At 38.0% G+C, this 15407-nt stretch overlaps 1 protein-coding gene across 1 annotated transcript; it reads left to right on the top strand.

Moving 5' to 3' along the window:
- The first annotated feature begins 7506 nt into the window (after positions 1 to 7506).
- Positions 7507 to 13793, top strand: ednrbb (endothelin receptor type Bb). Its single transcript, XM_018765902.2, has 8 exons — positions 7507 to 7887; positions 8144 to 8609; positions 9725 to 9837; positions 9941 to 10145; positions 10662 to 10811; positions 10901 to 11034; positions 11126 to 11234; positions 12945 to 13793. Exons 2-8 carry the CDS (start codon positions 8208 to 8210, stop codon positions 13080 to 13082), a joined length of 1251 nt encoding a protein of 416 aa, XP_018621418.2. The 5' UTR covers positions 7507 to 7887; positions 8144 to 8207; the 3' UTR covers positions 13083 to 13793.
- Positions 13794 to 15407: the final 1614 nt, after the last annotated feature.

The following is a 15407-nucleotide window of genomic DNA, read 5'->3' as shown; positions in this document are numbered from 1 at the left end:
AATTGTTACAGGTGGCGATGGGTTATAGTGCTGAATAAGTCAGTCAGTATTAGCATTCAAAACTAACACAAGTGAGTAAACTACTTACAAGTAATTTATTTTTGTGTAACCCCCAAGAAAGTTATTCAAGAGAAGTCTGAAACATAGTTACCGAATCTGCAACATTTTGTTGTTTCGTTAATTTATTTTGACATAAAATTAAAATAGAAAAGACAGCCCTGACTGTTCATGCTTTACAAGAATTGATTTTTAATTCTATCTGTATTCCAAGTACTGTGTTTGCCAAAATAAAAATATTATTTGTACTTGAAGAGCAGTTTTTGTGTTATGCACTCTGTTTAGAAAAGTTGTACACCATATATATTGATGTATTGAAAAAGTTCATGCCCTGTGTCTGAGCTATTAGTTTTTTTTTTTTTTACTTTCCAGATTCTCTGGGTGTTTGTTAAGAAAATAATAACAGCTCTTGATCGTATCCTGTTTCACATGTTTCGCTTAATGTGCATAATCAGGAATATATGACAAGTGCTTAAATTGATCTAAACTACTGCTGAACTCCTAGCATCTACATGAACGTATAAAGAGTAAATATTCGGATGATTATTTTACTTATGTAATTACAGTGTATGGTCAAAGCAGATGTTTTAACAGAGAACTTTAAGGAGATTAATAATATAAAGTCAGGTTTTTGTTTTGTAAGATACAACTGTCTGAATGAAAACACTATTGTGTCAACAGTTACATATAATTTTACACTATTTGTACTACTTAACTCTTCCAAATTATATAGATACTTAAGAGTAGAAATGCTAAGCTTCATTTCTGGTTTCACTTTAAGTGTATTAAACTACGCTACACCCATCCTGAACCCATTCCTTGTTTCTCTTTGCAAATTATATGGATGTTGATGTAATTTTTTGGATTTTATTTCACCATAAGATAAATGTTTTTCCTTCCCCACAAAAAGTTATAAATTCAACCTGCCATATTTACTTTGGGGGGGACACGGTGGCGTAGCAGGCTTGGCCGGGTCCTGCTCTCCAGTGGGCTGGGGTTCGAGTCCTGCCTAGGATGCCCTGCGTTGGACTGGTGTCCTGTCCTGGGTGCGTCCCTTCCCCCGCTTCCTCATACCCTGCACTGCCAGGCAAGGCTCTGGCTCGCTGCAACCCTGCTCAGGACAAGCAGCTTCAACCACTCTATGTAATATTTACCTTGCATAGGATTTCATCAAGGAGTAAATTTGGTCTTTAATTCATAAAAAAGGTGGGCTCATTTTTAAATTCATCAACCTTATTTAATCTTAAGGAAGAACGTGTTCACAACTTTTCATTGCAGAGCCATTTGCATGGTCTTTTGACAGAGTGTATCCTTTAACAGTTCTGGGACTGCAGCTCTTTTTGCCACTCTGGAGGGTGGTGTTCCCCCTGAGCAGTCTTCATGATCCCTTCTAATGAACTTTTTATTCAGCTCACTGCCTCTCTTCCATGCCCCCTTCACACTCACACAGTGCTTGTGCATGCTTCTCTTTCTTTTGTCTTAATTCCTCCTGACATTCAAGATGGGATTCTTCTGTGGGGTTCAACTGCCTATACCCGGGTGGTTTAAAAAAATGCTTTGTCTTCGATCTTGCTCTTGTTCCTCTTAAGGGGTCAGCAAAGGATCTGATCATTCTCCTTCCAAAAACTTAATTGACGTACATTTTCCACAGTTCCCACAGTGTTTCATGCTTTCTATGTCCTTTTCAGTTTCTCACATCTAAACATTATGTCCTGCATGATCTCTGCATAGTTGATTCAACATTTTTACTCATTTCTTGCTTTGAATTGGCCCCTAATTTTTGATACTTTTCATTTTCTCACTACTTGATATTTTTAATAGTTCTTTTAGACACAATTTACTGTGCTGGGTGATCACAACATCTGCTATTTAAAGTTGTGTTTGTTTTTTTTTCTAACAGATAAATAAGTGTATAAAGAAAATAAGTTATATAAACTAATTAAAAGTTATAAATGCAGACAGAAATGCCCTTTTATTCTGCCATGTGGGGATAGAAGTATTTTTCTTATTTTTCTTGGTATCTGTGTTAAGGGCTGTAATTACCCGCATGGCTTGACTTCTATATTAACTGACTTAACATTTCAACCACACAAAATACAAATGAGATTCTTTAATACTGTTGGGGAGAGCATATAGGTGTCTTTCTTTGGTGTAGTAAAAACAACCGGTGTATAATAAACTGACTAAATATGCCTTTGGCTCTGGGCAATTTAAAGCCCATCTCACCAAGCAAAAGTTCATTTTTCAGAGGACCACTTGTCTCAACAATCAGCTGCATCAGCCTTCAGGCCTGACAGGATAGAACTTCATACAGCTCCAACTGTGTTCATAAAATGTGTTCCACTTTTCACAAATTGTACTCTATATGAAGTCCCAGTGTTGGGGTTTTTCCTTGCGGCTCATTGAAAAGTGGCTTGCTAGAAAAACACAAGGATCTTCTTGATTCTGTTTAATTCATTTGTGCACATTTCTAAAATGTATAATGAATTAACTTTGCGGACACTTTTCTTTAAAGTGACTCATGATGATTACAATATAATATTTAGCTGACACCTTTATCCAAGGTGACTTGCAATGCTAGATACAATAGCCTAAATTCCCTCTATTCATTCATCAGTAGCACACACACACACTATGGGCAATACAGAGTCATCAATACATCTGAAACACATTTCTTCGTGAGAAAACTCACAAAAACATTGGGAGAACATTCAAATTCCACACATACTGAACAGGTATCAAATCTAGGTTCAAATTTGCTGCCCAAGTGCTGTGGGACACCAGTGCTATCAGCTGCTTTACTGTACCACCCTCTAATATCACAGCCATTGACATTTTCTCTATACAGTCAGGCTGCAACCTGTTCCTGCAGCTTGAAACATCAACATTTGTGGAATATGCAAGTACTTCCTATCATACTGTACACAGCTTTTGGTTCACACTATGGTGATATTTCCCCAGGTGTTCTGTAGAGCTTTCTATCAGATCTTCTTCCCTCTGCCTTCAAGCCTCTCCAACTGATCCAGAATGTTGCAGCACAACCTGTGTTCAACCTGCCAAAGCGTTCCCATGTATCTCCCCTCCTCATCTCCCTCCATTGGCTTCCTTTACCTGCTTCCATCGAGCTCAAGGGTCTAGTTACGAGACTCAAAGGATTCAAAGGATCAGCACCCCAATACCTAGAGAATCTAATCCATTGCTCCATCCCTGCTAGAATGCTATGGTCCATCACCTCTGGCCACCTGCTCAAATTCCTTGTGACGGGGACTGGAATGAAATCTCTCTGTCCTATAGAACTGTTCAGTACCTTGCAGCATTTAAATAGCTTCTCAAAATTCAAGACTTTTGGGATCTTATTCCTCCTAAGCTCTTAAAATTTTCAGAAGATAGTCCTTCACTCCCAGCTACTTTTTATCTACCTATTCTTCTTTCCTATTCTTATGTCACTTCTAGGTAGCTACTGGAAAATGTGCTATGACAATTGTGGTATTGAAAAAAAAAAAGAAAAAAACAACCTTTGCTTCAAAAATCATGTGTATGCATCTAAGCCCTCTGTTGTGAGATGTACTTTTGTTTTCTCTGAGCTGTATGTCACTTTGAAGAAAAGTGTTTCAACCCAAAAATGTCAATGTGAAAACAGTTGATGCATATGGACAGTATGGGTAATTAATACCCTGTTCCCCTTGTTAATTTGTCAACATTGAGTAAATGATTAAAGACTTGTTCAATAATGGCTTTTCATTGTGGCATTTCAGATGATTCAAATTCAGATCTGTCATATTTTTGCAGAGTTGCCGGTGGAAGCACCGAGTCATTGCACCGCCACAGCCCAGCAGGGCTGACAAGCTGGCCTTGCAATGCTTTATGGAAGTAGACACTAGATGAAAGGTCAACGGTACCCTGAAAAGTGCCTGTGTAAAATTCAGCAAGTCAAGAAGGAACAAAGGATTAAAGCTCAGCTATAAACCCCTGCTGGAAGTCATTTTCACTCGGTTTTGATGCAATGTTAAATCCAAACTCGAGGTCAGAGAAATCCATTAATAATAAATCACGATGAAAAAGGAAATTTGGAGGTCTTAGCAGTAAGGACAGCATCAATGTCAAACTGTGGATCAAGTTGCAGTCATCCACTCTCAGATATGATGATTGTGTTTTCTGGTAAGCCAGCATGAAGTGTTTGTTTCTTTTTTGAGATCAGCAATATTGTGTAGCCTTATGTGACAACACCAGTCACAGAATATTAACATTCTTCATCTCAGATATTTGCTGGAATTTTTCCAGTAACTGTGAAAAGTATCTCCAACACTTGCAAGGATTTTTTGATTCTAACATCAACCTTTAAAAAAAGTGATGGAAGGATAACAATTGCACATAAAATGAAAGCCTGATCTCCTTTGTTTGAGCTATAGCCCTTTACAAATGAAGCTAAAAAAATCTCTGAAATCTTCACCTGCTGTATTGTGAATGAACCAAACACTGAAGAAGCCCGACAGTTCTGTTAATAGGAATACTGTTCTGAGTCAAGCTATCTGACATTCAGTATCAGTTGTCAAGTCATAATTTTGCACAGACCATGTGAAAAATACTCACAAGGAGAAGTGTTATATGTAGACATATATTGTCAATCACTCGATTTCTTTGTGCTTTGTGTATGTATAAAACATATTGTACTCTGATTATTTTTAAAAATATTTCTTGCTATTTTCTGATGATTTTGTGGTGATTGAAACACTTTAAAATAAATAAAGATATATATATATATATATATATACACACACACACACACACACACTGTCTGAAACCACTTGTCCCAAGCGGGACAGCAGCGAACCGGAGCCTAACCCGGCAACACAGGGCGCAAGGCTGGAGGGGACACACCCAGGACAGGACACCAGTCCATCACAAGGCACCTCAAGCAGGACTGGAACCCCAGACCCACCAGAGAGCAGGCACAGGCCAAACCTGCTGCACCACTGGACCCCACTATATATATGAGAGAACACTGACTGGTTTTATATATATATATATATATATATATATATATATATACAGAAAAACCTGTCAATGTTGTCGCATGAGGAATCTATTTATTATTTAAATCCAAAAGCTTGTGAGGTTTTTGGAGAAGTAATCTGTTGTTTACCACTTTAGAAATTCTTCAGAAGAGATAAAATTGCAGATAAATATTATATTTTCAAGCTGTGACAGCAAAGGTAAATCAGACTGAACACTATTCTATCCCGCTTAGATACAGATCTAAGATGAGCTTCCCAAAATTGTGGTAGTATTACAGTGATCATATCTCCATTGAATTTCTTCTGTGGTATGATCATCATACTGCTGCAATGCTTCTGGCAATCTCTATCTTGTACAATTCCAGTTTTCACCTTCTGTTCATTTGAAAATGAAAATGAATGAGCAAAAAATTCATAAGCAAAAAAATATGTGTTTCGACTTGTTCAGGGTGCAGCAGTCAGGTGCAAATTCAGAGCTTATTGCAGTCTTACAACTGATAGAATTGCTCAATGAAAAACTCACTTCTTAGAATTTACGTTTTAAAAAGATTTTTTCTGTTTGGCAAAGGAAACTGCAGATAGGGACAGAAGAGTAGCTCACAACAAGGTACTTAAGATTTATCTTTGATTTCAAAGTGTTATAACACTTATTTTGAAACAAACCTTTTTGATTACATTTACATTTATTCATTTAGCAGACACTTTTCTCTAAAGCAACGTACATCTCGATGCACATGGCTACTTGTGGAACCAACTGACCTCTTTGCAAGAAAATGTCTTGCAAAGGTTGTGAAGACAGTCTGAATGTCACAGACAGTCTGAGTGTCTGCATGACAAATGATGCCATGTGCATTGAAGTTTAAAAACATTCCACACCTTGTTAGAGGAGTCTCTGCTCAGTGAATCACCTGTCTTTGCACTATTACCATAGTTTGTGTAACAGCCATAAATTATTCCAAGAATAGACAATGCTTCCAAAAGAGAAATTTCAGCTTGGTCTTTGAGACATCATTTAGCTTGACATCCTGTGCTCCAGCTTAACTGTCAACCTCAGTTCTTCCATTCATTGCTCCATTTCTGGAAAATGTTTATCCAGTAAAGTCACGGCGATCCATAACTAATCCCAGGAAGTATTGGGCAGAAGGAAAGATACAGCCTAGATGGAATGCCAAGTCATCACTTGGCAAATGTATGTATAGTCACTCACAGGCATGCACTGTGGACAATTCAGGATAACTAATTCACCGCAATCACATAACGTACCTTGGGAAGGAGACACCGTGCAATCTCTATACAGGCAGAGCCAGTTGCAACCCAAGTTCAGAGTTAATTGTACATGTCATGAAATGTTTCATTGTGATTGTGTAAAATGTCTGAACTCTATACACTGTAATTGTAAAATTTGTTATGAGATGCTACTAGTAAAGAGGGCTATACAACTAGTTATGTTGCCAGGTAATTTTTCATTATCATCCAGAGGCTGAACATTGTGCAATCCTGTGAAGATAATTCAGGAAAATGTCCAGAGATAACACACCTGTATTAAGCCATGTGCAATTTTTTTCACAACCATCTGCGAACTCTACCTTAATATGCAACTTTCCTGCTAAAGACAGGTTGGGTTTGAAGCTTTCACCTTTTAATGTATCACTGCCAAAATACCAGTCAAGGAGATACATCTGGACCTCAGATGAGAGATGGCAGAATGGAGACGTTTTATTGTCTGGGCAAAGGAATAACCAGCTGTGGCATGTCTGGTCTCCTGGTGCTTTTCAACCTCTCTGCATGGAGATATGATGTCTTGTTGAGACCAAATGACTCAGAGTGGTTTGGACTGGTTTATAATAGATTGCATAAGAACAGAATGAGAAGGAAGTTTGTGCCCATGGATCATGGCTAACATTCCCAACATAAGATGAGTTCCTTTAGTCACTGAATTATTTTTATATGGCGTACAAAGAGGCACTTTTGGGGACCCTCCTTACCAGCATATCGGCCTCCACAATGTCAGTCAAAGGCCTGTTAGCTCCTAAACATCGCAAAGCAGTGTTGTGCGTTGAACACTTCTGACAGCACTAGTTTGATGGATTTATTTTCTGGTATAATGGTAGATAAAGTTGACTTTTAAATGTGATTTTGTCAGGTATAATGACCTTGTTTACATCTCATGTTGAGCTGTGTCTGTGAATTTCCCTAAAGGGATTAATAAAGTGCCATTCTATTTTATCCTATCCTATGGACCTGAAAATATAATCTGCAGAAAATAAAAATATAATCCGCAGTACTACATGAAACTGACTTTTGAGCATTAACCTTAGAGATGTGCAGAAGGAAAATGTAAAAGAGGCAGGGACGCGTGAGCCACCGTCCTTAATTGAAAGTCGGTGGCATTTTGGTGAAAGTTTCTCCCTGCTCAGTGTTCTGGAGGGTTCTCCTTAGGGAGCTCGGGAGGCAGGGCTGCTCCCAGTGGGCCGAGACGGACAGGAACGGGAGGGACACTTTCCTTTCCTTACACCCACAAGGGCTTCTTTACGCGTGGTTTCCCCCGTGACGACTGTGCGATTGAGCTCCTCTCAGCCCATCCCTTATTCACATTGTTGCGCAGAAGAAGCCTCCGAAGTGACAACAGGAATAAGTGTGAGATAATGTAATGAGAGTGAAGTAGAACCGCAGCTGCGGTCCTAGTGGCGGGTCCTTCGGGGGAGAAGCGCGCGCGGGACGAGCGGAGACGCGTTTGCGCAACTTCTCCCTCCTTTTTTATTTGCGATGGAATAAGTGCGCAAATCTGTCCCTCCCAGCCTTCACTTCTCAAGAGGTGAGTCGTAATGCAAGCCGCGCTTATACACACCAAACATCATTTGTTCTAAAATTATTCACTGGATATTTAAAATGTATTTTTAAAAAAGTATTACATATTATAATTTTGTTTTTAATCGTTTACCACATTTACCGCAAAATCAGACAACACTAAATAAATTTCAGTATGATTGATACGGATAATTCAAAAACAGCTTCATTGATTTGTGTTTTTATTTTTTATTTTTCCCCTGTATTCTGCATTGTTTGTATAGGGTCAGTTCCGCTGACAACACACAGGATAAGATAAAACCTGGAGGCGCTTCTGAGGATATCGATATGGCAAGAACTTTCTTGATACCTTTAATACATTTTTTAGCTTCTGAGCTCCTCATGGTCGTTTCTGCTCAGACCGGAGGAGATGAAGGACAGAAGACAGTTTTCTCCTCCAGCCAAGGGTGGGCTGTCAACGTGTCCTTGCCCCGAAGCGCAATCCCAGGACGACCCAGGCCATTCCCCCCCATGTGTTCTGGTCCTACTGAGATCAGAGACACCTTTAAATACATAAACACTGTGGTCTCTTGCCTCGTCTTTGTGGTTGGCATAATCGGAAACTCCACGTTGCTGAAGATCATCTACAATAACAAGTCGATGAGGAATGGACCCAACATCCTCATTACAAGTCTTGCTTTGGGGGACCTTGTGCATGTTGTTATAGACATTCCCATCAGTGTCTATAAGGTGGGTGGACTTGATACAGTAGTACCATCATCAGTCTGCAGTGTCATAAATCATATTAACAGCAGTTTCCCAATCACCATGCAGTGTTTAAAGTGCTCCCTGCCCTCAGGTGTTGGGTTATAAGGACTGCAGAAGAATGATCTGAAATTCCAACCCCAACATTTTATAGCCAGAAAAATCACTGGACTTAATGAAAGGTCGTTCCAGGATACATGACAAAGTGTTTCATTTTTTTGTGGTATTTCTGCCCTTCATTTTATTATATTTACTCATTTATCACTTCTCTGTAAAGCAACTTACAGTGTTATCTACAATTATTTACTCATTTATACAGCTGGGTAATTTTACTGGAACTAGAAAGCTTACCTTGCTCAAGGGGTCTACAGTAGTAGTAGAGAGTCAAACGAGCAACCTTGAGATCCAAAGGCAGGAGCACTTAGCACTATGCTGTCAGCTGCTCCACTCACATTTCTCTAGACTAGCAATATACATTACACACATACACAGGCATTTTTTTTTTTTGGGCATTTACATCAAAAGTTAAAATGAGCGCTTAATAGGAATACTTTTTTTCTAAAATTCTAGTTTTCATTAACTGTTTCGTTAGTTCCACTTTGAAATTCTTGCCATGTGTTCTATAGATGCTTTGTCCACTAAAAATTATATGGTTCATGTCTGACAGACGTTACGTCTTCAGATGATTAAGTCTGGATCAAAACAAGCTTTAGCTGAAATTGCATAATTTTCGGTACAATTTTTCTGCCTGCAAATTTAAAGTATAAACCTGGGAGGTGCAAAACGGGAACATATTTCAACACCTGGGAGAGTAATGTCACACACAAATGTATCATACTGGCCTGTCTGCAAGTAATAGTAAGATTCACATGAGTTGCAATTAACCCTCAAAGTGAAATGAACCCAAATTAAATGTGAATTAATAATTTTCAAATTTTCCAAAAGATTCAACATTGTTCACTGTTTTCTTGTTTGTTCTGAAAGTGCTGCATTTAACGGGTAGTTCAAAGGCTTGCATTTTATTCTTAGTTAATAGACACTTCTAATGTATTAAAATACACCTATCAGGTATGGTAACAGTGCTGTCTTTTTCATTCTAGCTCCTGGCTGAAGACTGGCCCTTTGGTGTGGGGGTCTGTAAACTTGTACCGTTTGTTCAAAAGGCTTCTGTTGGGATCACAGTGTTGAGTTTATGTGCACTGAGCATTGACAGGTATATAATACACTCGTGATCTGGAGAACAGAAAAGGCAATTATGCTTATTTATTTATCTTTTCAGCTACACACCAATGTTGGTTTATCAACTGATCCTCTAGGTATCGAGCGGTTGCATCCTGGAATCGCATCAAAGGGATTGGCGTTCCACGATGGACAGCTATAGGAATTGTGTCGATATGGGTCATTTCCATTCTTCTGGCCATCCCTGAAGCTTTTGCTTTTGACATGATTACAATGGATTACAAAGGAGAGCACCTGAGAATATGCCTTCTTCATCCCGTGCAGAAGAGCCACATCATGCAGGTAAGTCATTTGTTCTGTAACGGAGGGAAAAAAGACTGCATTCATACAATAATTCAAACAATATAGTATTGGCAGATAATTTCAAGTTTAGTTGGAAAGTCAGTGTGACATTAAGCTGATCAAAAATGAAACATTTATGTGTTTTGAAAGGAATATACATGGCTGTACACAAAAGTGCTATGTAAAATTATTGTTTTAACTTATTAATGTTTTGACTGTGTTTGTACGCCTTTTTCAGTATTTTCATATTTAACAATATGTCCAAATAGTAAAATATTTTAAAACTCAGTAGTGCTGTAATCAGTCATTTTCTCACCCTTGGAATGGTGTCACTGTGTGTCCTTCTTTGGTATTATGATCTATAATCCTGAATGCGTATGCAGGCTTGTCAGATCAGCGGCCAAAAATCCAAAGCTTTTGATGCATATTTTTAATTTTTGTTGTCATTATCATATTTATTTCTCAGTTTTACTTTGTCAGCTTTACCGCACAAATATTTTGTTTTTATCCGTCTAGTTTTATAAGTCTGCAAAAGACTGGTGGCTGTTCAGTTTCTACTTCTGTATGCCCCTGACCTGCACAGCCATATTCTACACGCTCATGACATGCGAGATGCTCAGGAAGAAGAATGGGTTGCAGATTGCTCTGTCTGACCACCTGAGACAAGTAAGAAGTCCGCTCCTTTACTTAAATTTAATCCATACTAATGGCACTTGGGTTTCTGAGATTTACTCCTGTTTTCTCCTCCTCTGTAGAGACGTGAAGTGGCCAAGACTGTTTTCTGTTTGGTGCTAGTGTTTGCCATCTGTTGGCTACCTTTGCATCTCAGCAGAATCCTGAAGCTAACCATTTACAATGAAAAAGACCCAAAAAGGTGTGATCTACTGAGGTAAGGTTCTGGTAAATGCCATGCTCTGTGGTACTGTTTTAAACATATTTATTTTAATTCAACTTTTTTAAATGATATGTTTTGTATTAAGCTTCTTCCTTATCCTGGACTACATTGGCATCAACATGGCATCAGTAAATTCCTGCATCAACCCCATCGCTCTATACATGGTCAGCAAAAGATTCAAGAATTGTTTCAGGGTAAGAACTTTTCTCCCAAAGTACTGTTTGGTTTCATGTTAATTCCTTTGAAAAGTTGCCACAATTACTTGTTCTTCATGTGCACAAGCAGAAGTGAACAGGCAACATGTATAATAGTGCCAAAATGTGATATTTGGAATTTATAATTTTCTTTTCTGTGGGTGGTCTTCACATATACAATATTTGAACTAGCCATGTTTTATGGGGTTATGGGAAAAGCAAAAGGGAGATGTAGTCAAGTTTGTTCCTTGGGGATCTCCTTGCCAAACAGGTTAGAAGGAGTTCTTGGAAAAATGTATCTGAAAACACCTTCAAAGAAAAGCTTTCATTTCTGCTGAAAAGCAAGAGAGCTTTTGGTTTTCATGGAAAAAAATGAAGTAAAAAGTTGCTTGAAAGGTTGTAGGAAAGGACTGACTGATTTATGACTCCAAGGGAAAGGGAACAGGAGAAAGGACATTGCGACTTGTCCTGGATATGAGTGGTCTTTCCCGGAAAAAAGGTTCCTGATGCACTGGTAAAAGAAGGTAGCAGTTCCATTGCAAATGCTTTTTGAAACTTTTTTCTTTGCTTAAAGCTTCTAATAATGAAGATACTGAGTTCATTAATAGAGCTGGGTTTTTATTGGACTTTTAAAATAGTGATTATTCTTTCTTGAAAGAATTTTTAGTATTATTCATTTGTTGATTTTTCATTGGGGCGTGTGGTGGTGCAGGGGCACAGTGGGTTTGGTGGGGTCCTGCTCTCTGGTGGGTCTGGGGTTCGAGTCCAACTTGGGATGCCTTGCAATGGACTGGCATACCATCCTGGGTGTGTCCCCTCCCCCTCCAGCCTTGTGCCCTGTGTTGCTGGGTTAGGCTCCAGCTTACCGCAACCCCACTCAGGATGAGCGGTTTCAGATAATGTGCATGTGATTTTTCGTTGGGTGTTTCCAGTCCTTAACAGGAACCACTGTAATTTATTGTAATATTAAAGTCTGAAGACATTTTCTTTTGACAGCAAAGCGCTGACATTATACTTGATGGAAAGAAATTAATTATACCACCCTGTTATTTCCAAAAAATGCCTTTTTACTTCACTCCATCGGAAGTCTGTTCAGTATCAGCTGAACAAAAGCAGAGCCAACAGTTTTAAGACTTTTGCTTACTTAGTGGACTAACTCCTTTTGAAAAGTTGCAGAACTGTAGTTTTAAAATGGAAAAATACATATAGAATTTAAATTTTTTTTAAAATAAATCTTCAGCCAAATGTTCAATTTCTTTATGAGTATAAAACCACAAGGATCTACCTTTGTCTCTTCATTTGGAAACTTGTTTTAATATGTTACATTTCTGTAGTATTGGTCTGACATATAAATACATGACTAAAATCTTTCTGTTGTCTTAAAATTTGATTAACATAACACTGCTAATAAATTTCAAATTTAAATACTTTCACTAAATACTATAACTTTGATGTAAAAGTGGCTATTAGAAGATTTTAAAAATTCCTCACAGATTTTGGATAGTCATGTAATTTGGAGGCATATACAATGCTTTCATGTATTTAAAATTTAACAGTCCCTAAATTCGTTCGGGATAGTTTAGGAAAACTACACGTAGGTCCCATACGTGATTTTCTATCTCAGTCAAACTACTGTATGGCCATTGTTATTACTCTATTTATATATAACAATAAAGTATGACTTGTCAGCTGCTGTGTTTCTCTCTGCAGGCTTGCCTCTGTTGTTGGTGCATGTCTCCCGAGGTTGTGCTGCCGGATGAGAAGCCATCAGGCATGAAGTCCAGGGTCAGTGAACACGGCTTGGAGCAGAGTAGCTCCCCGGTCACCAATAAGTCTGTGTCAGCCTGAAGCAGGAGCTGGTCTTTTCTGCCCAGTTTCACAGCCAACACCCCACCCCACCCCGAGAGTGCCAAGGCTCTGGAGCCTCTAAGTCTCAAAGAAGTTTTTCTCTTTTTTCAAACATGACACATGATAAGAGTCCAAGCACAAACCTTAGTGAGAAAAATGCAATATAGAAGCTATTTCCTGGCAAATCAAAACAGAAGGCAGAAAAGGGCTTACATAAATATGAAGAATGAAAGCGGTGTAAATGACAGGCAAACACCATGTTTTGAAATGAAAAGTGAGTGGATGCTATTAAGTCTGTCTGCTCCTTAATATTCCATTTGTGTATATCCATCCTGATTTGAAATGATTTTTCATATCAAACCGTTTTATCTTCTTTGATGAAAATTGAATTGAGTCCTGGAGATTATCACAAGCTATTAAAATGTTTTTTGAACCCCCTGCTGTTCATTAAATTGTTGTCCCAAGGCAACTCTATGCTGCTTCTTTGAAATGGTACACATTAAGAAAATATGTTCAATGGGACCTCAAAAAAAAAAAAAAAAAAAAAGAATGTGGTCTGGGTCCATTTTTCTTATAAATGTACATTAAAAAAAGTTCCCTTACTATCATATCATTATTTTCCAATGTTAGTTTAAATAGTTGATAAAAAAAGGAAAAAAAAAAATCAAAGCCCAATTCATTCATCAGTGACAAGCTCATGTGGTCAGAAGTCAGCAGAAAATCATGAAAAAGAAGAAATAGGAAAACAAAGTCTGCTGGAATTTGTTTGAAAAAGACTGAAAATGCTCAGTTTTAAATACCAATTTGAAAGTTCTTTTATTATTTTAAGTCCATGTCTGAAATGTCAGTGGTCTAAAGATCTGTATGCTTTGATTTCTTGGTACAGTTTTATTATTCACTGGTACTTCTAAAAAAGTTGTCTTCTTTTAGTCATGTTTGTGTAAACATTTATCTATTATTAGTTTTTAGTTATAAGCTTAATAGTTCACCAATAATGGCACAGATTTAGTATTCATGCTTTATTTTGTGGAGCAGTGCAAGACTTGGATCTGAACTACTCAAAAGGAAAGCATGATATTTTGTATATTTTCACATTTCACAAAGGATTTATAGATTTTTCTCAGTTTTCTTTTACATATGCTGAATAACTTCATAGTTTAAAATGTATGGTGTTAAATAACTAGGTTCATTTCTCTTCCTGTGTGTTTAGAATATTTATGTCTTATCACAACTTTTTGATTTCGCAAATAAAACACTTAAAATATAAGATGCAGCCTTATTGAGGTGTTTTTACATAATTGTGCCGGCCGCATCTATCTGCTTCCTTTACACAATGTCACAGGAAATACTGGCAGATACTTCAGCAAAACATTTATTCAGAATTCATGAATCCCAATGTACCTGTATAATATGTGTCTTTTCCAGCTCTAAGGTCCTAAGCAGATCTGACACTGGGACAAGTATAAGAAAAATAAAGTATTGCTGCTACACAGATTCTGGGAAAACTTTTTAAAAAATAGAGACTGAGGTATCAAGTGTAAAGCCATGGTGGATGACTAGATGATTGACTTGGGTCCATCCTGGTGCTTTGCTTCATGCATACTGCATGGAATTGCTTTTGGTTGTTCTGTAGCAAACGGAAAGACCTATGAGGAGACAGAAGGAGATGACGGAATGGGGTCAGAAGCAGACAGGAAGAGCCGACTACCTGATCAGTCCTGTCAGCGTCTAATGCACATTGCATTGTACTATAAAGCTGGAAACCACGATCTGTCCATCTGTTTGCCTGGGTATATTCCTGTCATTGTATATACTTCATCATGTGTATGTAAGCGTCAAAGCATGCAGTGTTCCAAGTATCTCATCATGTTGCAAGGAAATTAAGGTTCTGCTGTTTCAGCCCTTGGACTACTTAATTCCGAGCTTGTGCAATACACTGTGATTTTATATACAGTGTATATATATATATATATATATATATATACACACACACACACACACACACACACACACATACATATACACACACAAAATCCCCCTTTCACCCCCACATGGGTGGTGTGTGTGCGTCTTCCTCAAGCTAGGGTCCTCTACCAGAGGTCTTGAAGTTTGAGAATTCTGTGCAGTATCTTATATGTAACTGTAGTGAATGAACAAACTTTGAAAGTTCCACCATACAAAAATATGACCTAGGCAAGGATAAATGATTTTAAAAAGAATAAACTGGCAGTGTAAGAACATGACACATTCCAGCTACTGTATATTTTAAGACCACTAGGGAGCGATAAAGACAAGATTTATAAAACACCTGGGCATATTTATCAT

Source organism: Scleropages formosus, chromosome 14, assembly GCF_900964775.1.
Source record: "Scleropages formosus chromosome 14, fSclFor1.1, whole genome shotgun sequence".
NCBI lineage: Eukaryota > Metazoa > Chordata > Actinopteri > Osteoglossiformes > Osteoglossidae > Scleropages > Scleropages formosus.
This window is presented reverse-complemented; position numbering and strand designations above follow the sequence as displayed.